This window comes from Monodelphis domestica, chromosome X (assembly GCF_027887165.1).
Source record: "Monodelphis domestica isolate mMonDom1 chromosome X, mMonDom1.pri, whole genome shotgun sequence".
Classification (NCBI taxonomy): domain Eukaryota; kingdom Metazoa; phylum Chordata; class Mammalia; order Didelphimorphia; family Didelphidae; genus Monodelphis; species Monodelphis domestica.
The window spans coordinates 53,138,099-53,165,955 of NC_077235.1; the positions used below are offsets into that span (position 1 = coordinate 53,138,099).

At 42.1% G+C, this 27,857-nt stretch overlaps 1 protein-coding gene across 2 annotated transcripts; it reads left to right on the top strand.

Moving 5' to 3' along the window:
• Positions 1-427: 427 nt before the first annotated feature.
• AIFM1 (apoptosis inducing factor mitochondria associated 1) lies at positions 428-26,918 on the top strand. 2 transcript variants are annotated; one of them, XM_056809377.1, is made up of 17 exons: positions 468-707; positions 5,310-5,411; positions 7,871-8,013; positions 13,868-13,967; positions 14,746-14,864; positions 14,957-15,087; positions 15,996-16,086; positions 17,452-17,536; positions 18,148-18,224; positions 18,845-18,953; positions 19,991-20,098; positions 21,042-21,130; positions 21,813-21,953; positions 22,429-22,571; positions 24,375-24,499; positions 25,799-25,995; positions 26,668-26,918. In XM_056809377.1, the coding sequence occupies exons 1-17, from the start codon at positions 602-604 to the stop codon at positions 26,737-26,739; spliced, it is 1,938 nt and encodes a 645-aa protein (XP_056665355.1). In that variant the 5' UTR covers positions 468-601; the 3' UTR covers positions 26,740-26,918. The 2 variants fall into 2 exon arrangements, with proteins under 2 accessions (XP_056665356.1, XP_056665355.1); XM_056809378.1 differs by lacking the exon at positions 5,310-5,411 and having other exon boundaries at positions 428-707.
• Positions 26,919-27,857: the final 939 nt, after the last annotated feature.

Sequence of the window (27,857 nt, forward strand, 5' to 3'; positions counted from 1 at the left end):
GAGGGGCAAGGTCCGGGGATGAAAAGGGACAGAGTCGGAGGCCCAACCCGCCAAGGTCATCAGGGCCCGAGGGGCCCAGGCGCGCTGGCTCTGACCAGTGGAGAAAAGGCTAGGAGAGCTGCTAGGGAACTTGGGCGTCTACTGGCAGAACCGAGAGAGCCCCCACACCTCCCGTCAATGCCACTACTGAACCTAAGTGGAAAGCCACCCCAGAGGAACGGAAAACTCAACATCGAAAATGAAAGTGGTAACCCATGAGCTCGGATCACGACCCTGAGGTATCACTGCTCCGAGCCACAGTGACCAACATGCGCATGCGCGAGATTATTCGCTTCCTCAGCCAATGGCTGCACAGTTCTTGGATAACGCAGGAACTTTACTGGTCCATTCCCTACCACGCCGGTGTCCAATGGTAGTGCAGCGTCTGCGCATGCGGCTCCAGCAACCCAATAAGAGTGCGTCTCAGGGGAGGTCCCGCCGGCGAGGTGGGCTGAAGTGGGATAGAGTGGCGTTGGAGGCGGACGGTGGGTAACGGGTCACTTGCTGTGTGAGAAGGCGAAGAAGCAGTAGCGGCGTAGCGGCATCGGCCGTTGCTGTAACCATGCTCCGATGGGGAAGCGCCGCTGCGACCGGGTTGGGGCAGAAACTCGTACCTCTTGTACAGACTATCTGCGTCCGTGGCCAAAAGCAGAAGAGCCGATTCCCAGGTAAGTTAGTTGTCTGAGACTCCCGCTGCGGTCCTCTCCCCTTCCCCCCTTCCCCGTCCCACTCCGACCATGACCCTGACCCCTTGGAACCCTGCCCGGCCTTCCTAGTATCCCCAGGGCCGCAGTCCCGTTCGCTGCAGCCATGCTCCTTCCGCACGCTCACTCCCGCCTTCCTTTGGGAGCGCTCCAAACTCTCCAGGGTAGAGTTGCTGGCCTGACCTTCAGAGGCATCAGCTCCCACACCTACCCCACTAGCCGGCGGACTCTGGGTTAGGACTCCTCCAGCCCAGTCCATTCTCTGTGATCCCTGCTGGCCCTCTGGCTGCCAGGTTCTTACCCCCCCCCCGCCCCCTTCTCCTCTCCCCTCCATGCCCCCTTCTTTCCCCTGGGTTGAAGCGGGCTTGTGGAGAGCAGCGTGGGTGGGGACGGAGGGGGGGGTCAAGAGGGAGACTGGAAGATGAATCCGAAATAAGTCTCTAACCGTTAGGGAAATCAGTAAGACACATGGCCCAAAAGAACGGATAATAGAGAGCAGAAATCGAGAAAAGCGGGGGGGGGGGGGGGGGGAGTGGCGCAAAGAAAGTATTGATAGTTTAGAAGAGAGAAATGTTTTCTGATTGGGCGGGAACCGGGAATACTTCGTGGGAGGTGGTGGCGGCGGCGGCGGCATTTTAGCTGAGTGTCGAAGAGAAGGGATAAGGTTGAAGGCATAAGGTTTCAACCAGATAAGTAGAAGGGTACTTCAGAAATATCGGACCGTGGAAGCTGGGAAGTCTAGTGGGAAAAGCCCAGGATTTCAGATTGAGACTGCCATTTATTGTAGATGTGACTTGCAATAAGCCACCTAATAGAGTTTGTTCTGCAGTTTCTTCTTCTGTAAAATGTAATAATATATCCTTTACCTGTCTTAAAGTTGAGACTATAGATGTGAAAGCCCTTTGAAAATTCAGAAGTACTTTCTATGTCAAATACCATTGAAACAACTGTGAATATAAGTCATGAGGTAAATAGCAAATAGGATGGCGGGCCAAAGGTGAATTGAAAAATGTGGTTAGTGTGACTTTGTGGTTGTGTTTAATGCCAGTTTTTTTAGAGTTATTTTTTAACCAATGCGCAGGGTATCTTATGATTCTTTTAGAAAGTAAATAATGCCCTATAAATGGTCTGTGCAGTCCAATATTACGCTCTGATATGAACACCTGAGAAAGTAGAGTATTTGTCCTTCGTGAAGTTGACCTCAAAAAGTTAATAACAGGTATTGAATCAAGAGCGCTAGGCTGAGAATTTGAAGACACAGGTTCTAGTCCTTGTTCTGCTACGATACTAGTTGGGTAACCTTAGCCAAGTCATTTCACCAGTGGGCCTCATTTTCATCTTCTGGAAAAATAAGGGATTTGGATTAAATCTGTTTAAAGTCCTTTCCAACTGAGAGGGCTATAATGAAAGACCCCTAAATTCCTTCCTTACTCCATTATGCATCTGCCATCCATGCGTTTTTGAGAATGTTTTATGGTCAGAGGTCTTCTTAAGTTCTTGTTAATATCAAAAGTAATTTTAAAAAATGTTTCCTTGAGTTTTTGCACCATTTTTCCTGGAGCCCCCCAAGAGTGTTTCCTGAATGGAGTTTTAATGGTTAAATAAATACCTTATAATCTGAAGGCCTTTGCTGTCAGCAACTTTAAAAAGCAACTTTTTGATTAAAAACCCTGGTCTCTAGATATCTCAGTTGGCTTTGCACCCCAAATAACAATACCACCAAACAGGTGCATTGCACAGTGCTTTTCGGTAGCAGGAGCTGTTCTGCACATTAAAGTACAATGTAACTTTTTTACCCTTCTGTAACTTCTGCCTCCATCTTAACATCATTGTTTGCTTCTGTACAATAGTAGACTCCTTGAGAAAATGGCTTCTTAGCACATGTTTGTTGCTAAGCTATTTCCTTGACTTATTTAGACTTGAAAGTATTTCATATTAGTGCTAAAAAAAAAACTTTGTCTAGTTTTGAATGGTTTTTCCTTCAATGTTCAGAGGTGGCCTACTATATTATATTACGATTTCTGTTTTCTTGACTATTTTTCCTTCATAGATTTATGTGGATGCATAGAATCTCTTTTATTTAGAATATTTTTCAATGGTTACATCATTCATGACCCCCTCCCCCCCATTCCTATCCCCTCCCTAAGCCAACAAGCAGTTCCACTGGGTTATACATATCATTGTTCAAAACCTATTTCCATGTTATTCATATCTGCAGTAGAATGATCCTTTAAAATCAAAACCCCACTGGTATCCCCATTGCACTTAGGTGATCAATCACATATTTTTCTAATAGATGCATAGAATCTCAAAGGCAGACATTCTCTCAGATGCCTTATAATTTAGCCCAAAGCTAGTAAGAATCCTCTCTAAAATATGCCTGATAAGTGATCATCCAGCCTTTAAGCCTTGTAGTGAAAGAGAACCTTCTAAAGCAGCTCATCTCAGTTTGGGATGCCTGATAGGAAGCTTTCCTTTTCATTAAACAGAATGCTGCCTCTTTGTGACTTCCCCTGTTACTTCTAGTTTCTCCCTTCTAAGACCAAGTAAAATAAATCTGACCCCTCTTTTCACATGGCTGCCCTTCAAATAAATACTTAAAGACAAATTCTAACAACTACCACCATCCTCCCCACCCCCCATAGTCTCTTCTTCAGGCAAAATAGCTCCTTCAACAGCCCCATCCCTGTCCTTTTTAAGTAGTATCCCTTACTGCATATTTTTAGTGAGAGCCTTTCTTTTTCCATAGAATACTCTTTTCCTTGATCAACTTTTGGGCAGAGGATAAGATCATACTATCTTATCTCCTCCCTTTGCTTTTTCATGTTGGGTTGTTACTATGAATTATTTGAATCATAACGGACATTTTAATAGTGTTCTGTACCTCTTACCAACATTAGGCTCATTTGAAGTGTATTTCTTAATGCTTAAGTAAGCCTTGTGCTGAAAATCAGTGTTCACTATTTACCAATATCATGAGCCTCACTGAAGTATGAGAAGCATATGGATCTCCCTATACCTGTGGAAGACCTATCTTCATTAGAGAGAGTGCTGAAGATCTAGGGGATCACATAATCCAGTTTGGCTTCTATTCAGAGATCTCTTGTCTCACTGCCATTCATGCTGTCCATGTGATCAAACCGATTGGTGGCCCCTGTGAGGTCCAAAAGTTTAAGTGGTTTTCTATATTATACACATAAAGATCCTTGCAATCACTCTCACTTTTAAAGAAGAGAATGAGATACCTTATGCATAAGGGTCCTCACTGCCTTATCTCTTCTATCTAGTATTTTTTTAGAGATTGGGCTCCCAGATTTTGTATGTGTGGACTTTCAGACTCAAAACAGAAGACAAGTTAGCTGCTTTCTACTTAATGTCCCGGGATATTGGATTTTCTGGAAATATTCTAAGAACGCATTGTTTTGGATAGCAATGTTAGCTTACTAACCATCTTAGCTTTCTTCTGAGTGCAGGATGGCACCTTCCTGTTATCATTCTTGCCTAAATATTAAAAGCTTGAGCTCCAGAGATTGCCTGATATAATTAGTAGAATACCCTGTGGGTCATAAGGCCTAAATTCAAGTCCTGCCTTTGAAAGATATTCACTTCATGACCTTCAACAGGTTGTTTAACCTCACAGTGCCCCCAGGCAATTCTTTTTTTAAAGATTATAACTTGTAGAGGGTTTGATCTGCCAATAAAATAATAGGCCCAAAACAAAATAGAAAAATCCAAACCTAATAGCCATTGATTGGTCTGTCTTCCGTCATCTCCTGTAGTGGCCATACTGGATACCTCTCTCTTATACCTTATTGCTAGTCTATAGAATATAATTGTTTGGGGGGGAAAACCCAACATGATTGTTTCAGACCTATTGCCTAAACATATTATTCTTATTTTAAGATGTTTTCGTCTGCTTAAGACTGTACTGTATCCATTTTCTCTTGAATTCTTATGTAATTCCAGTGAAATGAAAAGGTTAATTTAGCAATATTATAGTTAACTTCTCAGTTGAAACTCCATTGGTTTGAATACTTTATGCTTGCTAAGGTAACTTTCTTTATGGTGTGAAGCTAGAGTGACCTTGTATTTACTTAAAAGCATTTCTGAGCTTGACTGTACCCAAATTCTTGCTATGCATCAATAATAAATAGTCAAACAAAATGTTGTAAGATCCTACGTAAACTCTCAACTCCAAATGTGTCCCAGCTTTTGGCGACATTAACTGGTATTAAATTAAATACAAATTTTAACACTTTAACATGCTTGTTGGATAAATTGTTGTTAACATCTCATAGGGGAAGAATGCTTTACATACAGCTGTGTGATCCTGGGCAAGTCTCTTCCTTGTTTTCCCAGGTCTTGCCCTTATTTTCTTAAGAGTTGATAATAAGACAAAGTAAAGGTTTAAAACAAACAAAAACTACTTAAAAGAGGAGGCATGTAATGCACCAGCCTATCTAAACGGTCATACTATTCATGTCCAAGCGGTGTTTTTCTCCATTCCACAAACCCAATACATTTGGGCGTGCTAATACTAACAGGTCTCAAAATTCATTCGTGTAGATTCCATTCATTCCTGGATGCCTCACTGGATTCTAGATGTCTCCTATCAGTACAGGAAAGTTCTGGAGAGAGTGAACCCCACAAGAATTAGCAAAAGTCTTGGTAAATATCTTGAGTTGCTGGCTTAGGTATTATGTTAGTACTAGTCTACGACAGTATAATAAACAAAAGTTGTGGTGAGGCAACTGGAAAGAAATTATTAGGAATTGTTAGAAAATGGAATTTTAACCTGCTTAAATTCAAGATTTTCCTAGTCTCTGTAAATGGACTTAGAAAAAAATGACTGGCATAGGAACTTTGCTTTTCTCCATTATCTGGACCCTCGGTATGAGCAGGAGGGCCAAAAATCATTCCTCAGCCTACCTTCAGTGAGACTATTTAATGATTGATACAAGCCATTGAGGTGTGGTTTGATTTTCTAAATTAGGAAGTTGGGTAAGTCTCTTGAGTGATATTTCTAAAGAAGCCTGCTCCAGTAGAAATATAAAGTTAATGAACGTTTGAAAGCCATGAGGTCAGAAGTTTAATTATTTTACCCCTGACCAAAAAAGAGGGGGAGGGACCTTAAAACATGGCCAGTGATCATAATGTGGAAATAATAAATGTTAAAGTATGGTTTTTTTCTGGTAAAAGTTAAAAATTTACTATTTGGATTTAATATAGCTGATATTTATGTAGTGTTTTATGTATATTATCTCATTTGATCCTCACAACTACCCTACGAGGTAGGTGCTATTATTATCCCCATCTTCCAGTTTGGAAAACTGAGGCCAGTGGAGTTAATTAACTTGCCTAGGGTTCTGAATCAGGTCTTCCTGATTTCGAGTCCAGACCTTTCTCTCTATCTAGCTGTTGTGAATTTTGCTACAAATTTTCTGGTTATGGCTGCAGACACTTGTGCTTTAAGAAATCAAATAGCTTTTCATTTTTGCCTATTTATGAAAAATGCTCATTTATAGAAAAGGACCTCAAAAGGAATGGGAGTGAGTGCAAAATTCACCCAACAGAAATTGGCATACAAAACTTTTATCTACTCGATTTGATTTTCTGAGATCACACATTCAGTTTCCGCCTTTGCTTCATTTTTATCTTGTTTATGGATTTCTAGAAAATGGAGGTTTCCCTGAATTGAAACATGTTCTCTAGCCTTTTACATTTTTTTGTAATTTTGTACTTTTCCAAACAAAGCAAAATTTCTCCCTTATGCTTAAGGGGGGAGGGGGGGGGAGGCAAGCGGAGTTGAGAGGAGCCAGGTTCTAATTTTCTTTGAACTCTAACCTTTAGGCCTATTCTCTGTGTTGAACTTAGTATGAAAGGCAGGATAAACTCCTTGTTTCTGAAATATAGAGAGCCCCGTCCCAATTTTTAAGGCATAGTCAGGGCAGGAACCAAGCCACCAGAGTCAAGGGAAAGAAGCAAGCAAGCTCCAGATTCTTTCTTTTATGAAAATGGCAGTGTGCCCCAAAATGGACATTTTCCTTGCCCGTGTATTCAAGATTTGCATAATAACTTCTTACAGAATGAAATCAGAGCTAGAAGAGAAAAACCTTAGAAATTATCTTGGTCAACCTCCACAGTTTTCAGAGAAGGAAACTGAGGCCCCCCAAAAGTAGAAGTAACTTGTTCAAGATAACTCTGTGACTAACAAAGAGTCTAGAACCCAGTTCCTTTGGTTCTATCCCAGAGCTCTTTCCCTTATGCCGTGTTGAAGATATGAGAATTATAATCTGATACCATAAATACTGAGTGATACCAGACTTAATCTCCTGGACAAGTGAAAGTAGAAACCTTTTGTGTTTTTCCCTCTGAACTTTTCCTTCTCTCACCCAGGCCTTCACATATCTCTACCCATAACTAATTGCATCTTAACCTTTCACAGTAGGCTGAATTCTGTCATTTTAGATTGCATCACATGGACGTCTTGCACCCTGATTACAGATTGATCCATTTGCACCTCCTACTCCTTAGATTTCTAGATAAATGTCTTGTTGTCTTGGGTAAAGGTCCTATAGTGAGCATTATGGATTGGGTCAGTAATCTATCCATCTATGCTCAGTTTTACTTGGAAAAGATATGAAGGAAGGTTGGCAAAGTGTCAAAATATTTGCTCTTATCTTTTCTGACTTAAGTTCAACATTATTTAGAAATTAGTTAGCAACATTCGGAACAACTTTTTAGGTATTGAATCACCCCCACAAAACTAACATTAAGTGATAGTAGAAATGGAGATGTAGAGAGTCAAATGCTAGTTGTAGGAGCAGCAGCTAGGTGGCACGGTGGATAGAGCACCAGGCCTGGAGTCGGGAAGACCTGGGTTCTAATCTGGCCTGGGCAAGTCTCTTAACCTCATTTGGCTAGCCCTAGCCTTTCTGTCTTATAATTGTTATTACTAAGACAGAAAGTCGGGGCTTTTTTAAAAATGCCATTTGAATATGATTTGACTTATTTTGGAGGTCTCAGTGATCAGCAACTCAATTGATATGATTCATTGACTTATAATTGTTTCTGTATATTCATAATTTTATATGCTGTTGTGTCTAATGCACTGTTGTGTCTCTCAGGCAACTTGTTGCAGCGATGGCATATTCCTGTAGAATTCCAGATGACAAGACAAATGGCCAGCTCTGGTGCTTCTGGGAACAAAATCGATAAATCAATGTTAGTCCTTATTGTGGGCTTATCAAGCATGGGAGCTGGTGCATATGTAAGTAGAAAAGCAGCTTATGAAAAGAAGCTGCCAACTTCCATTAATAGCTGTTCTCTTGCTTTTATTTGGCTTCCCACCTTATACAATTCCCTTTGCTCCTTTTGGGAGGCTTTCCCAAAGCCTCCCTTAATACACTTGCTGTCTAATAGTCCCTAAGGACTAGTTAGAGATTTAGGGCAATATAACCTCATGTTGTCAGACCCTACCTCTTCATTCCAATTCCCTTTTCTTCGTATATTTGACTAGCTGTAACATTGGCTCTCTTTACTAGATTTGCCATATTGGCCTAGGCGTAAGATCAGAATTACCAGCAGCTTCTCAGCCTAGAGTGTGATTTAGTCTCCTTTACTAGACCTTCTCTCCATGTCACTGCTTGAGATGTACAGATACTAAAAACAATAGCACTTTATACAGGAAAAATCCCCATGCCCTCACTGTAAATTTAAAAAGCAGTCAAATTTTTTTAGGCTAAAAGTTTGTTTGAGGGGCTTAATTATAAAAGTAGAATTGGAGAATTGTCATAATATTGCACTCTCATCAGATTGAGAGAGAGAGAGTTAATTTGACAGCAATTATGGCGACTAAGCAGATTGGTTTCTGGTCTCATGCCAGGATAAGCACACCACCCCTAGCTGCTATCTAGTTGTGCCCATTCTTGAAGGAAGCCTTTTGTTTTCTCTGCTAAGAGCAAATAGCTGGAAGTCATTAAGATTCTGTGCTTTCCATTGCTAGTTAAGTCGATGAAAAATTCTTCTGCCCAGATCATTAAGCAAAATGAAAGCTATTTGGAGTAGCCCATATTCATACCCCAACCTTAAAATGCATGAGTAAGTCTGATAACTTTTCATTTGTGAGTAAAATCTTCATAAGGAAGATAGGAGGATCCTAGATCTATTATCTAGCTAGAGGGGAACTTTAGAGGCCATCAGATCTAGATCCCTCATTTTATAGATGAGGAAACCGAGTTCCAGAGCAGTTCCATGAATTGCCCACGGCAGTTTTGTTGTTGTTGTTAATTTTTTTCCAATTACATGCAAAAACAATTTTAAAACTTTGTTTTTTATAATTTTGAGTTCCAAATTATCTCCCTTCTTTCCCTCCCTACACATTGAGAAGCCAAGCAATTTTATAAAGATTATACATGTGCAGTTATACAAAACATATTTCCATATTAATCATATGAAAGAAAACACAAAGAAAAAAGTAAAAAAAAAAGGTATTCTTTAATCTGCATTCTAACTCCCTCCATTCTTTCCCTGGAGGTGGATAGCATTTTTCATCATAAGTCCTTCTGAATTGTCTTCGATCATTATATTGCTGATAATAGGTAAGTCATTCACAGTTGATCATACAATATTGCTGTTACTGTATACAGTGTTCTGGTTCTGGTCACTTCACTCTGTATCAGTTTATCAGTTTCTTTCCAGGTTTTTCTGAAATTGTCCTGTTCATCATTTCTTGTAGCACAATATATTCCCTTCGCTTGTTCAGCTCAATTGATGGGCAACCATCCTTTCAGTTTCCAGTTCTTTGCCACCACAAAAAGAGCTACTGTGAATATTTTTCTCCTTGTAGTTCCTTTTCCCTTTTTTTTGTCTTTTTGGGATTGCTGGGTCAAAGGGTATGTTTTATAGCCCTTTGGTTATAGTTCCAAATTGCCCTCCAGAATGGTTAGATCAGTTCACAACTCATACATTAGTGTCCCAATTTTCCCATATCCCCAGCAACATTTGTCATTTTCCTTTCTCTCACATTAGCCAATCTGATAGGTGTGAAGTGATACCTCAGAATTGCTTTAATTTACATTTCTCTAATCAGTATTGATTTAGAGCAGTTTTTCCTATGATTCTAGATAGCTTTGATTTCTTCATCTGAAAACTTCCAGGCACTCTGGTCTTCCTTGACAGGTAGGTAGCAATGGATAGATCTGGAGTCAGAAAGACTGATCTGTGTAAGCCTGGACAAGTCATTTAACCATGAAATATTGTAAGGATGATCAACTATGAGATCAACCTTGCTACTCTGATCTATTAATAGAGTGATTCAAGATAACTGAAGGATCCAAGATGAAAAATGCTATCCATCTCCAAAGAGAGAACTGATGAACTCAAGTGCAGATTTTTTCACAATGATTGACATCATGTTTCTTGCCTTCTCGATGGAGAGTAAAGGATCAGAAGGGAAGGAGAAAATTTGGAACTCCAAAATTTTTTAAAATAAAAAATGATGGAGTTTTTTTGAGGGGTGCGGGGATAATAATCTCCAAGCTATAAGAGGCACTGGGGACACACAGAAATGAATCAGGCCCTATATTGAAGGGGTAAGCTCTGATATTAAGAAGAGTAGCTCTTGACACTGTTCTTTCTAAGGTCATAACATTTCTCTTTAAGGTGAATCATCCATTGGAGTTGTGAACTGATCCGACCATTCTGGAGGGCATTTTGGAACTATGACTAAAGGGCCATAAAACAATGTATGCCTTTGATCCAGTTTGTACCCCAAAATACAAAAGAGATTTTAAAAAATGTGAAAGGACCTGCTTGTACAAAAATATTTATGGTTACTCTTTTGTGGTGGCAAAGAATTGGAAACTAAAGGGATATCCCTCATTTGGGGAATGGCTGAACAAAGTGTGGTATGAGATGGTGATAGAATGCTACTTTGCTATGAGGAATGGTGAACAGGATGGTTTCAGAAAGAGCTGGAAAGACCTACTTGAACAAATGCAGAGTGAAATAAGCAGAACCAGGAGAACACAGTAACAGCAATATTGTAGAACGATCAAATATGATAGGCTTTACTGCTAACAGCAATACAACAATCCAGAACAGTTCAGAGGACTTATGAAAAAGAATATCCACCTCCAGGAAAGAACTGTTGGAGTAGGAATGCAAATGAAAGCATATGATTTATAACTTGTTTACTTGGGTATATGATTTGGGGTTTTGGTTTTATGAGATTATTCACTTACAAAATGAATAATATGAAAATATGAAAGAAATTATATGAAGGCACATCACCCTTTATTATACAAATGCACAACAGTTTCCTTTTAGAAGCACTAATCAGAACTTCTAGTTGAAGCAATCTACACCAGTGGTGTCAGACTCAACCAGAAGGACGTAAGGATCCCTAGGGTTGTATAATGACTTAGAAAACCACATATTAATATTATCTCTGTTGTATTTTTATTCATTTTTTACCTATTTCCAAATTACATTTTATTCTGGTTCCTGCCCTGGAGTTTGACACCTGGCAAACTAACAGTGTAAAATTATTTTCCTAAATGCTTCGCCTCCATTTTTTAGCAGAGATCTTTGAATTGGCAGTTTTTGCATTTTCATATTTCTTATTCATTTTTCCCCTCTCATCTCATTCTTCAAAAACAAAAAAAGAAGCCACATTTATAATGTTTGGATTTCATATATGTTTCTTTGTGAATGCCAAGATTTGCTTTTAGACCCAGGACCACCTTTGCTGCTCTAAAAAGGCCCTGCCCTAACCGGGAGTTGGACGACCTCCATCAGGCCAGACAGACAGATTCTTTCTTTGGCCTGCCAGGTCATTAAATGTTGTATCCAGGGGCAGGAAGCCAGTGTTGCCTTATCCCTTCCTGGAAAAAGTCCACGCATTGCAGGCTTTTTATAAGTTCCTGGGCAAATACTTAATTGTTCTCTGTGGTCATCAGTGGTATTAATCAGGTGTGACCTTAGTCACCTTAGTGAGGAGTTTTTAAAAGTAATTTTTAACTTTTAATTTGACTTGACCAGAAATATAATACGCGTCCCAAAGAGGAAACTTTTTGGTCTCAAGAACACCCTTCCCCTTCCCTTATAACCAGTTTGAATTTGTTGGGGTTTGGTTGCAAACTCTTCAGTATTTCCTCATCATTTTTCCCCAAATAGTTCTCATTCCTTACCTTAAAAATTGGAATTTTTTCTTCTATTTCACATTCCAAAGGAAGAAACCATTTTGAGAACTAGAAGGGACTTTCCTGAAGTTTTTGTTTGAATCCTGTGATTTAAACCTAACACTTCTAGACCGCAGATTTGAAGCTCTGACTGGCAAGGATATGAGCGCTCAACCCTAGAGTACTTCGCCCAATACTGAGTCCTTAGGCAAAGTATTTAACCTCAGTCTTTACTGCCCCAGGCCCTTGACTAGTGACTGCTAGAGCCAAGATTTACTGGGCAATTGATACTAAAGCTTTGGGCCTTAAGTTCTGAATTTGGTCTATTTGTCATTGGTGAGCCATTGTTGACAGTAATTGTTCACGTAGTCTCATACTGAAAATAATACATTTCTTCTCAGAGACCTTCTGAAGTTGAATACTCTAATGTGCACTTCTAGTCTTTTTCCTATAACTGCAGTAGTTTTCCCAACCTGACGCATTTCTCTCCTTGGTTTGAAATATATACAGATTAGGAAAGTACTTTGTAAATCCTATATAAATGTATTTGTTGATAGGACCTTTGTAAACCCTTGGAAATAGGCCCTTGCTAGGTTAGCATAGGTGTAAACTTCCTTTAAAGCTTCCTTAAAAAAAGAAAAGGCTCATTACCATTTTTTCACCACTAAACTTAAAGATTTTTCTCAGGCTTAGGTCCCATTGATTTGTGAATCCAGAAGGAGGTGAGGTTTAAGTTGGATTGGGACTGTGTTCAAGCATTCCCCCTCAGTTTCTCTCACTTTGTATCACTCAAGATTAGGATTTGTTAGATAAAAGCCTCACACTGAGAGGAAATCAATTTTAACTTAAAAATAACTTCTTTGACTTTTTTTGCAATGTGTTATATACATGGGTAAATCTAGAAAATCAGCAAGCATTTATTGAGCACCTACTGTGTGCAGGCACTGTGCTGATTTCTTTTGGAAATGAATATCTAAGGAGTTTTAACTTACTGGAGCTAATTGTTGATATTTTTTCACATTCTAAAATAATCTTGGCATCAGATTTATATGTAGCAATGTTGATAATTTCCTGGAATCTATTGATATTCTGAATCATTCTAAATGATATGAATTGCCAGGGGACAGAGAAGAGCAGAAGGATTGTAGACACAACTGATGGCAAGAACAATAGCCTGCTTTTTAATCCTCAGAGTTTACTACATGTGTAGCGTGGTGCTTGCAATAATATACCTATTTTTCCCTCACTTTAGAAATTTCTTTGTATGGCATTTCTTATTTAGACTGTTTGGCTGGTCCTTTTAGGGGAAAAATAGCCCAGGTAGGACAAAAGCGAGTTATTCTTTGTAGGAGAAAGGTGTTATGCAGTTGGTCGTGCTTTAAGACATTTGTTTTCTAATTGCCCTGATAGCTGGTAACTCTGCCAAGAGAAGATCTAACCCAGGTAGGTCCCCAACTGTTAGCACATCTGATGTGATTTTTCATCCCAGTATCTAGCTTAATGCAAGACCCCTTTATATTATTACAAGTGCTTTATATTTATCTGCCCAGAGAGTTAATTTCCTCTTTCCTAATTTTGTCCTGCCTAGAGTTGTTAATGAAGAAAAACACTGTGGAGATGGTAGACTGCTATAGAAATGCGAGGTACTTTCTGGTGTACCACCCAGCATAGGCGATGCCATCACTTTACCTGGTGTCTTACCTGAAGGACAAAATGCCAGATTGATTTGTGTCTCTAAAGAAGAGCCTGAAAGTAGAAAAGTTAACATTTGTTCAAAGTTGCTTACAAGAAAATGCATTTTGCCTCACTCTTTTTAACCAAAAGGAATTGGCTTGATGTGGACAAAAGCTTATCATTTATTTGAAATGTAACGGTATCGTACGAATACTGCAAGTTCGACACATGGTAGAACAATGTTCTGGCTATGTTTTTGGTCTGCAGGCCTATATGACAGTGAAAGAGGACCAAAAGAGATATGATGAGAGAATTTCAGGATTAGGACTGACCCCAGAAGAAAAAGAGAGAAGGGATAGCTTAAGTGGTGAGTACTCTGTTCTTTGGACTTAAAACACAACGGGAAGTGCAGACAATTGAAATAAATTATCTAAGCCATTTGGTTGTCATATTTAAGGCCATCTGGTGGAAATTGTGAGATGATAAACCAACCTCTAGAAATAGTTCAGAGCTAAAGAACAATGCAATTGTAGTGCTTAGAGAAAATTTAGGTTCAAGCATAAACTCGATGAAGCCTGTGGTTGAACCTAGTTTTCTTCAGATTACCTCTAAAGGTAAGGCTGAAGGTCCATGAAGAGAAAGCTGTGTGTGATGGCCATTTTTAAGTAAGGAAATTTGGACCCTTCTTCTATCCTTTTTGGCCCTTAAGCAGGTGATCTTCATTGCTTTCCTCAACTCTCAGTTCTTGGTCCATGTCCTTTGGCCAAATTAAAAGCCTGGTTTTATTTCCTCTACCCAGCAGCTATAGGGTGGAACTGTGGATTGATTATCTATCCTTCCTCATTAGAGAGGACAAAGCTGAATGTTCATGTTTGAAGTATGCTTCTGAATTTCCAAACTAAGGGTTTAAATGCAAGACAGATTCTCTTTAAGAGAATCATTGACCTCCTTGTCATTTTCCCACCAGAGAAAATAAAGATGAAGCCACTTTTCCTTTCCCCATCGTTATGTTGCAAGGTTTAATAAGACTGAAGTGTACATAGTAGAGCAAAAAGAGTAAGATAATTGCAAAGTGATGCTTTTATCACTTTGAGCAGCATCAGAGCCTTTTAGAAGGTTCACCGTGTCTGATCTGTTGCTTACAGTTCCAGAGACCAGGGCCCAAATCAAGGCACCAACTCACGCTCCTTTCCTGCTAATTGGCGGAGGCACTGCAGCGTTCGCTGCCGCTAGATCCATCCGTGCTCGTGACCCTGGGGCCAGGGTAAGATGTCTCTTGTGCTTGGCATAGGTGTCTTTAAATGCTACCTGAGGTGGGCACTTTGGCGCTGACAAGACTTTTTTGTTCATCCAAAGGTCTTAATTATATCAGAGGATCCTGAACTACCATACATGCGCCCCCCTCTTTCCAAAGAACTATGGTTTTCAGATGATCCAAATGTCACCAACACACTTCGTTTCAAACAGTGGAATGGAAAAGAGAGGAGGTATGCCTCCAGGTCTACAAGGGTCCTGACTGGGAAGGGGCTGGGCAGCTAGACCCTGCCTCCCAAAGGGGAGGAGAACACTGAATTGACCTTGTGGAAGTGGAAAAGGGGGATGACTTGGTAATGTATTGAGAGCCTTGCTAAAGCTTGTACTGCAGTGTGATTCAGTGGGCGGCAGAGCACATATAGATCCTGTCTTCCACCCCTGACCTTTGAAACCTCGGACTTCTGTGAAGAATTGTGTGACTGGGGGCTTTTGCTCATCCAGTTGAACTGAACATACACAGAGTCCCCCAGGAGAATAGTAGAAAGGCAGTTAAAAGGGCCCACTTCCTCAGAACCCTAGCAAACTCCCTTGAATGGTAGAGACCCAACAGAGAAGCTCTGAAAGCTTATACACACGACAGCGTGGGCTGGGACCACAGTCTGTCCATTGCTTTGCAATATTTGGGCCTCTTTTCCATGGGGGAGGTGGGGTTGTTGGCTCTGATTTTTTTTAACCCTCACCTTCCATCTTGGAATCAATACTGTGTATTGGCTTCAAGGCAGAATAGTGGTAAGGGCTAGGCATGGGGGTCAAGTGACTTGCCCAGGGTCACACAGCTAGGAAGTGTCTGAAGCCACATTTGAACCCAGGACCTCCCATTTCCAGGCCTGGCTCTCAATCCACTGAACTACCTAGCTGCCCCCCCCTTGGCTCTGATTTAGAATGATTCTAGCTCTTGGGTGGCCCCCATGGTGTAAGCCATGACCCAACCTGAACAGTCCTAGAAACCTCCTCATGGCCTAATGGACAACTGTGCAACTGCTGGAGGCCATTTTAATTGCAGAAGGATGAAGTCAGAGGAAGGCTGAGAGATAGCAAGGCCTTTTTAACTCTTTGTTCCCTCTCTTTTCTCCCTCTCTAGCATCTATTTCCAGCCACCTTCTTTTTATGTATCTGCTCAGGATCTGCCTCACATTGAGAATGGTGGTGTGGCTGTCCTAACTGGCAAGAAGGTCGGTGCCCAGCTGCCCCCCTCCCCCATTGGGCTCCCTCTCCTTCCCTTTATCTTTGTCCCACTGGCATGATCATGTTAGCTAAAAGGACTTCAGGTTGCCGGGGTCCCGTGCTTAGTCTGTATAGGCTTCTGGGAATGAGCCGATACCTAACCCGGAGCAAAAATTATCCCTCTACATCCCTCCACAAAGTTGTCTCTTTCCCTTTTTGTCCACCCCACCAGACCTTGGGGACTGTTCATGAGTTCATAAAACTTTTCTGATTTCAGAAAGTTATATCTGTGGGGGGAAACGGTCCCTGCATCTTTCCATATGTATGTGTGCCCACTCTGGTGATGTGAGGGTATGTCGCTATAGTAGCCCATTATAGTAAGTCAGCTGTCCTGTCTGCTTAAAGGGTCCCAGTAGTTCTGTCCCAAACCTTATGAAATAGAGGATGAGCAAAGAAGGGGAAAGGGTGGGGAGGAAGTGGGGGGGGCTCTTTAAGGACACGAGGGAGCTTTTTATCTAGTTTCTGAAGCAGTTAAAGCAAGGGACAAGATCTGGGTTGCCCATAAGTTAATGCCAGACATCATATGACTGCTTTAGTTGTCTTTGGATCAATCTCCCGTACTCCTGAAATGATTCTTTTTCTACGCTTCTGAATTCGGTAAGATTTTTGTTCTACGTTCATGGTTCCTTTGGAAAAACTCCCAACTTTGTTTCAGCTGAACTCCAGCAAACATTTATCATTGCGCCTACTGTGTGCGAATTACTGTGCTAGGGGAGATAAAAAATGTAGATATGACACAGTCACTGCCCTCAAGGAGCTTGTAAGTAAGTAAGTAAAGAGGAAAATCCATTTTTCTTCCCTTCAGTCAGAGAAGATGGAACACATACCCCTAGGAATTTAAGGAGAGAAAGGAAGGTGGGGTTTGGGGCATGAAGAAAGAGCTGAGCAGGGTCTGGACCCATTTCCAAAGTCTGCCAAGCTCCAGAGGAGTTGTGGCAGAGTGAGTGGGAACCCAGGAGTGGTAGCACTGGAGCCAGTCAAATGGTAGCCTTTTGTCATCTAATCCATTCCCTTAGAGCATCTGTTTATTTTTTGAAAGAGAGATGTCTTGGGCCTGACTTCTCATTTTGCTTAGTTTTCCCACTCCTGGATTCTCAGTTTGAGTTTTCTCTTTCCCCTAAATCTCTATGCACACTTTCCCACAAATCTCAGGCCCAGTGTTGGCTGGAACTGGTCTTGGATGCCCTGGAGTGGTGGACAAGGGCTAGGAGCTGGGTGCCAATGATTAGTTGGGAGGTTCTCATCTCTGAAGAATTCGTTTTAGGTGAAAAGCTCTTCCACCTTTATTTCTTTCTCTGTATTGTGTATGCCAGGTGGTACAGCTGGATGTGAGGGACAACATGGTGAAACTTAATGACGGCTCTCAGATAACTTTTGAAAAGTGCTTGATTGCAACAGGTTAGTGGTCTGTGATGTAGCTTCCTTTCTTCAAGTCCACCTTCTGTGTAGAAGGCATCATTTCATTAGCTGGTCATATTCAGGAAAGGTGAGATCCAAATCCTTTGTCTCTGCCCTGAGCAAACCTACCAGGAGACTACTGCTGTCTAACCATAGCAGGAGAGCCGAGTTACCCTGGCTGCTCCCTAGAAGAGCATCTATAATGCACAAGGTCTCTGGGCATAGTCGGACGGGTGGCTTCATCCTAGATTCAGATCAGAGAGAAAAATAAGAGACCGGATAATTGCTGAAATTATCCAGGCTTTAGTATCTAGCAAACCCTTGGGGAAAACTGCTAGGGAGCCTGAGAACTGATTCCTTTTCACTGGAGGGGTAGGTAGGGCCCTGTGAGGAGGAATTCTGCATTCTGTAGGCCAAGGGAAAGAAAGTCATGAGTCTGCTGAAAGATCAGCCTGGTGTAGGACTCTTGTGTCCTGTTTGTGTACCTGTGCTGCCAGCAGAGGGCGCGCACACACCTCAGTTCTCAACAAACCGTGGTGGGGATGGATGGTTGTTTAGGCCTCCCTGTTTTATTCCGTTCTTTAAAAAGAATTTTTCTCCCTTTTTTCCAGGAGGCACTCCAAGAAATCTTTCTGCTATTGATAGGGCTGGGCCAGAGGTAAAGAGTAGAACAACACTTTTCAGAAAGGTAACCATCTGCTTTCAGACTTTCTCTCTTGCTTATTTTCGAAAAGGTAGGATAATCTTGTGGTCTCCTTGTGATGTAGGAATGGGGAAGAGATTCCAATTGTTCTTCAGTCTCTGGCTCTTCTGACCCTGGGGCAAGCCACTGGCCTTCTCCATGCCTCACATGTCCCCACCAAAATGACTTCAGCTCAGCTTCTCAGAAAAAGATGCCCTCACTGATTTCTATTGTTTCTGCCCATTTGCCTTTCCTGATGGCTCAAGTCACCAAAATTGTCCCTAGCCTCTGTGTATTTCTTGTCGCAAGTGTTACACAAACTTCATGCCTAGAGATACAGCCAGAAGGCTAAGCTGTTCCCAGCGTATTTTGCCAACAACACTAAAGCCACCGCAGTGGCTATCCAATATGTTTTTTAAAGATGTTTGGAGTTCTTGATAGAAGAGTTATAGATGGAAGCAGAGAAAATGACGTTAGGAACTTAGAGAGTTGAATTTAGCTTTTTTGTGTACGCATATTTATAATTATTAAAGTTTTCTATAAAGATTTGGTTGAAAAATTATTTCCTGATAATTTTATGTGTCCCCTTTGGAAAATGACTGGACTAAGCTGCTGTAATTTTACAGATTGGAGATTATAGATCCTTGGAGAAGATTTCAAGGGAGGTCAGTTCGATTACAGTTATTGGTGGGGGCTTCTTAGGTAGTGAACTGGCCTGTGCCCTCGCCAGAAAAGGTGAGTATCTTTCCAATCCACACTAAGTTCCATTTCTTTTTACTAGCCAGAAGGTAGATGTGTCTTTTTGCAGAAGCTTCTTTCTTCCATATCCTCCCTTCCCTTCTCCTGGCCCTCCTGGCAAGACTCACAGAGATAACTTTGCTAGTACCACAAGGGGAAAAAAAGAGTTATGTTTGGCTTGGGAATTTACCTCCTAGTGATGCTGAGCATCAGACTAATCCCTGTCTGTGATCCCTAGCAGACTGGTAAAACTCAGCAAGAATACTCTCTTTCTCTTTAGTAGATGGCAAGCAATATGGAATCTCCAACTTTGGCATATGGAATATTAATCATCTTTTTTTCCATACCACCAGTCCTTGGACTGAGTCTCTCTAGAAGTAAATTATTAAGGAAAGTTGGTTGTTAAAAGAGTTGGAAAGGAAATGTAGAAGACCAAAAAATGTCTTAGGTCTCTTGCTCAAAAACTTATATGTGCAAAACATACCACACTGCTTCTGACAGATAAATAGGTTTGCAGATTTTTAAGTCTCTAAGCTCAAATCAGAGTGGTTTCTTTTTTTTTTTCAATTCATCCAGAATTTATTGAGCACCTACTATGTGCACCATATTGCTAGTGCTAGAAAAATAGGATATGGCCCCTGTCTTTTTCCCCTTAAAGTGGCCACTCTGTGAAGTGAGAATGTTGGACTGTTCAGAAGCCCCCCGGCATTTGTACTGGGGACCTTTCTTTGCCCAGGATCTCAAAATCAGTCTTAGCTCATATATTCAAGTATATAATCCGAGTTCGGGATAAAGTGTCGGGCCCAATGACTGCTGCATTCCAGCAGCCTTGATGTTTTGACTTGTGAAGGAGTTCTGGCACCTGGCACAACCCTACAACATCTGGCTACAGAATAGACTGAAATCTTCTCCCTATGCTTAATTAAGTGACTGTGTGCACCCGCGCGCACACACACACACTCTCTCTCTTTCAGAATTGCCTCTATCCTCCTAAATTGATCCATTCTTGTCTTTGTTTTGGTTTTGCTTCCCAGCCCGAACTTTGGGCACAGAAGTGATTCAGCTCTTCCCGGAGAAAGGAAATATGGGGAAGATTCTCCCTGAGTACCTCAGCAACTGGACCACAGAAAAAGTCAGGAAAGGTATCGAAGCGCTTTCCAGATAGCTGACTATTGTAAGAGACAGAGGAAGATGTTGGGAAGTGACTACACTTTTAATTGTGAACTCATCAATAAAACATTCTTTTTTTAAACAAAGAAATGTTTCAGGGCAGCCAGGTAGCACAGTGGATAGAGTTCCAGGCCTGGAGTTGGAAGGCCCTGAGTTCAAATGCGACCTCAGACACTTTCTAGCTCTGTGACCATGGGCAAGTCACTTAACTCCCATTGCCTAGCCTTTGCTGCTCTTCTGTCTTAGAAGTGGTACCAAGACAGAAGGTAAGGGTTTTTGTTTTTTAAAGATTTCAGTTTCAAAGTATTTCCCCACTTCAAGAGTAAAAAAAAATAGCTAACAGTCTGCTATCATGGGAAATGGCCTGGATTTAGAATACAGGGCCTGGGGTCAAGTACGTCCTGGCTCTGTTACCTACTATCAGTGTTACCTTGGGCAAGTCACTTCCTTCCACTGGGTCTTTTGTGCCCCATTCGGTCTGTAAAGAGAGCACTGCCTTCCCAGTCTAGCTCTTGGGGGACTCTGAGCAAGGCACTTGGCCTCTGTGGGCCTCTGTCATTACCTGTCCAATGTGAGGACCTTTCAGGTTCCTTCCACCTCCATATATCCACTCCTCTTTTCCTCTGTAAAATTCAGGAGTTAGGGTAGATTTCTCCAAAGTCAGTTCTCTTTGAACTGTTTGCAGATCTTTAGGTTAGGCCTGATCCGTTTGCTAGCTGTGTTTGCCCAGTGTTCTAGACTCACAGGTAACCTGAAGTGGGGGTACTAAAGTCTCCAAGGGCTAACAATGAGCCATAGGTTTGGGCTGTATCTTCCCAAAGTCAGACATTAACTTTCTCAGCAGTGTCATCTCACCTGCCTTTGTACTTCCCTTGGTCATTGTCACAACTTCAAGGCTGTTTCTTGCCTTCACAGAGGGGGTTAAAGTAATGCCTAATGCCGTTGTGCAGGCAGTTGGTGTCAAAAGTGGCAAGTTGCTCATCAAACTGAAAGATGGCAGGAAGGTAAGAGAGATGTCATCAAGGCTGCAACAAAGGTGCAGGATTCTGTGTGGAATAATTCACGCACTTTGCCAGTGTGGATTATAGCCCCCGCCACACTTTACTGTTAGTCTAGCCAGAAAACATGTCCCCTTGTGGCCAGCCCTCTTGGAGATGGAACCTCTCTAATGCTTTGGTTACCCCTCGAGTGATGGCCTTATTTACAAAGTTCACATTCTCTAACAGAGTCTTTGAGAAACCATGATCACCTTCAGGGAGGGAGAATTTAATATAGGTTCCACCTCCCATACCAGAGAGAGAGGAGAGACATGCTCTTGTCCTTGCTTTTTCTTTTCCTCTTCATTTAACACTAGTGCAATAGTTTCTTGGCAGCCATGATCAACCTTCCATAGTTTTCTCTGGAAGTGTGCCTTCCCTGTAAAAACACATACACACACACATCAAGTGAGCTTGAGCAAACATCTAGGAACCACTTTCCATTAGCTCCCTTCTGTCTATATTCCATTTCTCTGGGCTCATATTGGGTAGCATATTTCTCTTTCTGGGTATCCTAAAGTAAAGAGTTAGTTGGTAATTTTTTTAAAGCCTTTAATCTCACTTGATAAACTAGCCATTTGTTTTAAAGGATATGTATCTGCCCTGTATGAAAATTCATGAGTTCCATCAACTCTCTTTCCCCTTATAGGTAGAAACCGATCACATTGTTGCAGCTGTGGGCTTGGAGCCCAATGTTGAACTGGCCAAGACTGGTGGCCTAGAAGTAGATTCTGATTTTGGGGGCTTCCGAGTGAATGCGGAGCTCCAGGCCCGCTCTAACATCTGGGTGGTAAGTATGTCACACCAAGACCAGGGAGGGTTTGGTGACACCAGCCTGTGAGCTGCTGATGCAAGTCTGCTCAGTTAGGATTTAATTCTAAGTAAATGAGGTTGAAGAATTTGGGGCCCAAGTGTAGAAATAAATACTCAAGTGAGCTTAAGGTAAATACTTCAAATAGTTTATGCCATCTCCTATGAAGGTATTGTGGTCTAACAAAAGGGCTATTGGATTTGGGAGTCAGAAGACCTAGGTTCAGAACTATGACTTAACTACCTAGGTGACTTGACCTCAGAAGATCTCCCTTTCCTTATCTGCAAGATGAAAGGGTTGAACTTCTTGATGTCCTCCAGCCCTTAAACCTGTGATTCTGAGGCTAGTTCTTTTGGCAGCTGAGAAGGATAAATGAGTTTTGAGGAGTTTCCCAGAATCCCCTAGGTCCACTCTCCTTTTTTTCCCCTTTGCTCACAATGTGTTTGTTTCTCAGGCAGGAGATGCTGCATGTTTCTATGATATCAAGTTGGGTCGTCGAAGGGTAGAGCATCACGACCATGCTGTCGTGAGTGGAAGACTAGCTGGAGAAAATATGACCGGGGCTGCCAAACCATACTGGCATCAGTCAATGTTCTGGTAACGTTTATGTGTTTGGGGACCTCTCTGGACCAGTTTGTTCAATTGGTTAGAACATAGTATCAGCCACAGGGTTCTAGACTGGATCCTGGTGTGGACCAGTTAGCATTGTACCAAGGAACAACTTGGTCCCCTAATCACCTAGGCCAATTATCATAAGGTAATCTAAGGAAGAGAGAATGGATGACAGCATCACCACCCTCTCTGTCACAGTGCAGAGTAGTCCTTTCATGAGGATTTTACTAGTCTAAAATTCCTAAAAGCAACAATAAGAATAAGCAATGACTTGTTCTTATTGTAACCTTTAAAGCAATGAAACCAACTTCAAGCATAATCTGACATGTTGGATGGAGTTGAGATAGGATGATAATTGTGGACTCTCATCGGAATAGAAATTGCCAAGGTAGCATTTTCTTAAGTAATGTGGAAGGTGGAATGTTCACTGAAATCCCCGGGGTACAGGTCACACTAAACTCTTCTTGGTAGTAAAATGCCCACCTTAGGAATGAATATCCAGCACAGTATCTTCAAGGTTATCTTAAGTAGCAAGAAAAAAGTGGTAGGAAGAACTTGAGTGTGGAAAAATAGGCCCAGAGCCAGGAGGCTTTGGGCAAATCACTTTCCTTTTCTAGGCCTGTTTTCCCCTATAAAATCTGAAAGTAGAACTAGATCTTTAAGCGTCCTTCTTAGCTCTGACATTCTTTGAAATTTCTATGAAATTGAGGGAGGAAATTCAAAAGTAATACTTAACCTAAGTTCAGTTTGAGTTGGGATTATTTCCTTTATTACATTTGTATCTAGCACAGTGGCCTGCACGTGGTGGACACTTACTAAGCATTGGTTCATTGGTTCACTGTCCTTTATGACCCAGAAGTGGAATCTAAAGAGTCATTGTAGACTTCTTTTCCTGAAGATTGCCAATGTGCTACTGTGACCCAAAAAGGTCATTAAAATGTAGACTGTTCTCTTGAAGGGAGTTGGAAATAAAGCAGAAATTGTCTCCAACCCTTTTTCAGAACCATGGCACATCCTCTCCTGGAATTCTGCACGTAGTTCTAGTTCCCAACATCACCAGAAAGACATGGCAGAGATTGGAAAACTTTGAGGGTAGAGCGATTTAAATGGTTGATGAGATGGAGATTCTTCTGGGAAAAAAAGCCCCGTGCCTGGCACATATAGAGGCTTAAACACCTGTTAACTTTTTAAAGGCATTTTCCACTTGGAAAGACAGTGTCAAAAGAGGATGGAACCAAGCAGTTGTTTCCTGAGTGCCCACTTAATCACCAGCAGGCAAAAAGTGAAACAGTTCCTACTCTTGAGGAGCTTATCGTCTGTTAATAAATTCAGAATTCGTGTGGCCATGGCTATAAATACCTAACCTGGGGTTCCCTCTTGCTGTGTGGAAGATAGTCTTAGAACAGTAATGGATAGTATTGTACAAAAGTAAGCCTCTAATAAGTTCATGGGAGTCATTTTTCCCAAGAGGTGGTATAAGCTAAAAACATAAGATTCAAGAAACGATCAAGTAAATTTACAAATTTAATGATGTGTAATTAGTTACAGGGAGGTAAAGACTATATGAGGACACGTCCCTAAACTTTGAAGGTTGATGTCGTGTACGATACAGCTAGGCTTTTCCACAAACTGCCTCTTGACACTAGTGTTAGATACCAAATTATGAAGTGAATGGACTCCACCATTAGTATGACCTAGTGTGACATTTGCTAAGTCAGCATCCCAGAGCATCTAGACTGCATTTTATTTTCTTTGTAGTATCTCGGCCTTCTCTCCTTTTCCCCACAGGAGTGATCTGGGCCCCGATGTTGGCTATGAAGCCATTGGTCTTGTGGATGGTAGTTTGCCCACAGTTGGGGTTTTTGCCAAAGCTACTGCAAAAGACACCCCCAAATCTGCAACTGAACAATCAGGTAAGGCGGTCAACCATTTGCCCTTGAACAGTGTCAGGAGGCAATCCTATGCAATCTGTGCGGCACTGGAATTATTTCCTTCTGCTAGATTTTCCAGGCTTTCTCTGAAAAGGATTTACATATTTCCAGTAAGGCACTACCAGGGGAATCATCCCTTTCTTTAAAGCTAAACCTTAAAGGAGACCAAGTCACAGATCCCCTAGTCATTGGTGGGTCTGAACTCCACAAAGTGGTTCAAATAGTGGAACCACCTTGTAGGGTTGTTAGTAGCCATGGCACCAGAATGGAGCCCGGAAATATAAATAGAAATGGTTCTCTAGCCTCTCCTTGGAATTTTGTCACTTCTCCCCTGTTGGGGATCCCCAGGTTCTAGGTAAAAGGAAAGACCTGAGGCGTTTAAAAAAAACCAACAGGCCTCTAATTTAGGCTGTGGGGAAACTTTAGCTTGATGTCTGTTAGCCACCAGGGGGCTCTGGGCTCAGAAAAAAATTGTCTGGCTACTTCCTGGATGGCCTCTTAAGCCCTCCCATTTGTCAGAACCTGGTGTCAGTTTTTCTTTCGAAGGAAGGCATGTCTCTTTCCTGGGGGGTCTCTCTTCAACTCCTACATCTTTGGCCCTACTTCCTGCTATTGAGTTCTGACTGGAGTGCACAGCCATCATGGTCCAGCTGCCACATCAAGCCCAGTTCTATGTATTCTAAAAATGGCAGATTTTTTTTTTTTCCTGAGGAGGAAAAGACCATTTGCTTGGTTCTTTTCCTTCGGAACTTCAAGTACATTTATATCCATGATCCTTGATTCTGACCTCTCCCCTCCCATGAGACTGGAAGATATTTTATATTGGCAGCACTAGAAAGGGGGACTGGGACTTTTGGAGCTTAAGCAGGAGCTTAGGAACTCCCTGGGGGATGGAAGCCATCTACCCCATCCCCATTCTGCCTATATTCCCCTGCCCTAGTCCAAGCATTCCCAGAATGCTTTTCAGATTGCAGTGGCATTTTCTCTACAGTTGCTACCTAATTTTGTCCCTTACATGTAGCATATTGTATACACACTTATAATAAATATCTGTTGAACTTGGAGAAAGAAAGCTGGAGGTGTTACCAATAGAATTTTAAAATGAAATAGGAAGTGAGAGAGTTGAGCAGCTTTTGAGGCGCAGCCAAGCTAGCAGGGCAGAGTGTTCTCTGGCTTTGGTGACAAAGAAGGACTCTAAAGAATCAGCCCATCTGTGGAGCTCCCCAGGACAGCTTGGCTTCTAAAGTATTCTCAGATCATCTCTTGGTGCTTTTGTCACAGGGACTGGTATCCGTTCAGAGAGTGAGACTGAGTCGGAGGCCTCCGACATTGACATCCCTCCCAGCGATGCTAAGACCCCACAGAGCCTCATAAAGGGGGAAGACTTCGGCAAAGGTGTTATCTTCTATCTCAGGGATAAAGTTGTTGTGGGGATCCTGCTGTGGAATATCTTTAACAGGATGCCAATTGCAAGGAAGGTGAGTGCCTATTTGATTTGGTAGAGGAGAGATGGGAGAAAGGATGGGCTAGGAAATATTCTCATAACTTCATCAGGCTTCCTGAAAAGTCTTACAATCCACACATTTCAAAAGATCTGAGATTTCACTAGTAATGGGTACTACTTCTACTGATAGATTCACACTCCCTTAACAGACTTCAGTAAATGGTTTCATGAGTTTGTCTTCCCAGTGAAATCCATCCTCTGATAGGCAGCCTTCTGGCTATGAACCTCCACATTTAACCAGCTATAACTAGCCTGCTCTTCAGAAAATGATCTCTACAAGCCTGTACTCAGCTTTCCAGCTTTCTCTGAGTTTGTGCTTGGACAGTCTAGCTTTCATGAACTTGGGTTTCCTTCTAAGCCACCCTGAGGCATTAGGGGGGTACTTTGGTAGAGGCAAAGCCCATGTGGTCTGTACATCAAATAAGACAAAAGCTTGCTCCTGACTCCTTCCTTCCTTGCATCCCTGGTCTGGTAGGGTAAGAATCGACCAATTAACATCTCTGCCTTATAATAAATCAATTTTGGCCAGTTCTGTACCATTTGTTTTTGGCAAGAGGAGGAGGAGGAAGATGACTGGGCCTTTGTGGGCCTGGACTGAGCTCAAACGGAGCCGCCCGGTAACTTTTAATGTTCCTTTCTTCCTCAGATCATTAAGGATGGAGAAGAGCATGAAGATCTCAATGAAGTAGCCAAGCTCTTCAACATCCACGAAGACTGAAGTCTACAAAAAGTTGAGCAAGTGGAACTGGGGAAGTAACAAGGTGCAGTGGGCAGTCGAGAGGAGCACTAATTTACATCTGACTCACATCTCCCATGTCATATTTGTCATTATGTACCCCAAGCTCACTGTTAGTTGTTTCATACATCCAGTGTTAAATAAAGTTTATTTCTTCTCAATTCCGTAATGTTCTCTTTTAAAGAAAAGAAAGGGCAAAGGCACGGCGAAAGCAGTAGTTTATTGGGGTGGGCATTCGGATGAAAGCTTTCAGAGTAGGAGGTGCTTGTGGGAGATTTATTGATCCTGACCTAAATTGTGCCTGCCCTTCTTTTATTAGGTATTTTTTTCATTTGTTTTAGTCTGCCTTCTCACTTTCCCACCCAAGAACGCAGGAACAAGTCAAGCTAAATTTCCACACTGGTGGGGTCCAAAAAAATATTTGCCTCCTTGTGTCCTCTCATCAGAGGTAGGGGGCATCTTTAGTCCTCTGGAAGTGGTAAGAGTCGAGCACAATAGTGTTCCAGCACAGCACCTGACACAAACTTGTACAGGTCACACTTGCCAGTCTTTAACTTCTACCCAAGCTCATCAGCGCCTTCAACTTCTCATGTGATAGCTGCTTACTGGGCTTTTTTTAGCCCTTTTCTTAGTTGCTAACTAACTTAGTTGCTAACTTAGGCTTGGCCCTTTCTTCTCCCCAGGCTGTGGGCTTCAGTGCTTTCCTGCTCCTGTTTTTTTAGCGCTACCTGGGCGCCTTTGACCTCCTGGTTCACAGTATCTATCTTTCATGGTCCGGGCCAGGTGTGGTCACTGCTCCTCTGCTCACACCTTGGTCTATGAGGGACCGAAATGCTCTGCGCCCAGACCTGCAGCCCAGATGCCACCACAACAGCGCTTGCTTTTTTGTTTTTTGGGGTTTTTTGGCTCCTCTTTAACTTTAACCCTGTGGCCCCTCAGGCAGTCTGGCTGCTGTGCAGGCAGGGCACGCACACAGGCTGCTGCAAATGTCAGCTCACCACTCCCTTCCACCCCAAATTGAAACTCAGACCGGACCGGCTCTTCACTCTGCTCTCCCAGCTCCCGCCTGGGCTCCAGGTGCCTTTGGCCCAGCGGCAGCC

Coding starts and splice junctions, on each gene's coding strand:
- AIFM1 (XM_056809377.1), top strand. CDS start 602: ATGCTCCGATGGGGAAGCGCCGCTGCGACCGGGTTGGGGCAGAAACTC. Junction 13,968..14,745: donor GAGAAGGGATAGCTTAAGTG/GTGAGTACTCTG, acceptor TGTTGCTTACAG/TTCCAGAGACCAGGGCCCAA. Junction 18,225..18,844: donor GAACAACACTTTTCAGAAAG/GTAACCATCTGC, acceptor GTAATTTTACAG/ATTGGAGATTATAGATCCTT.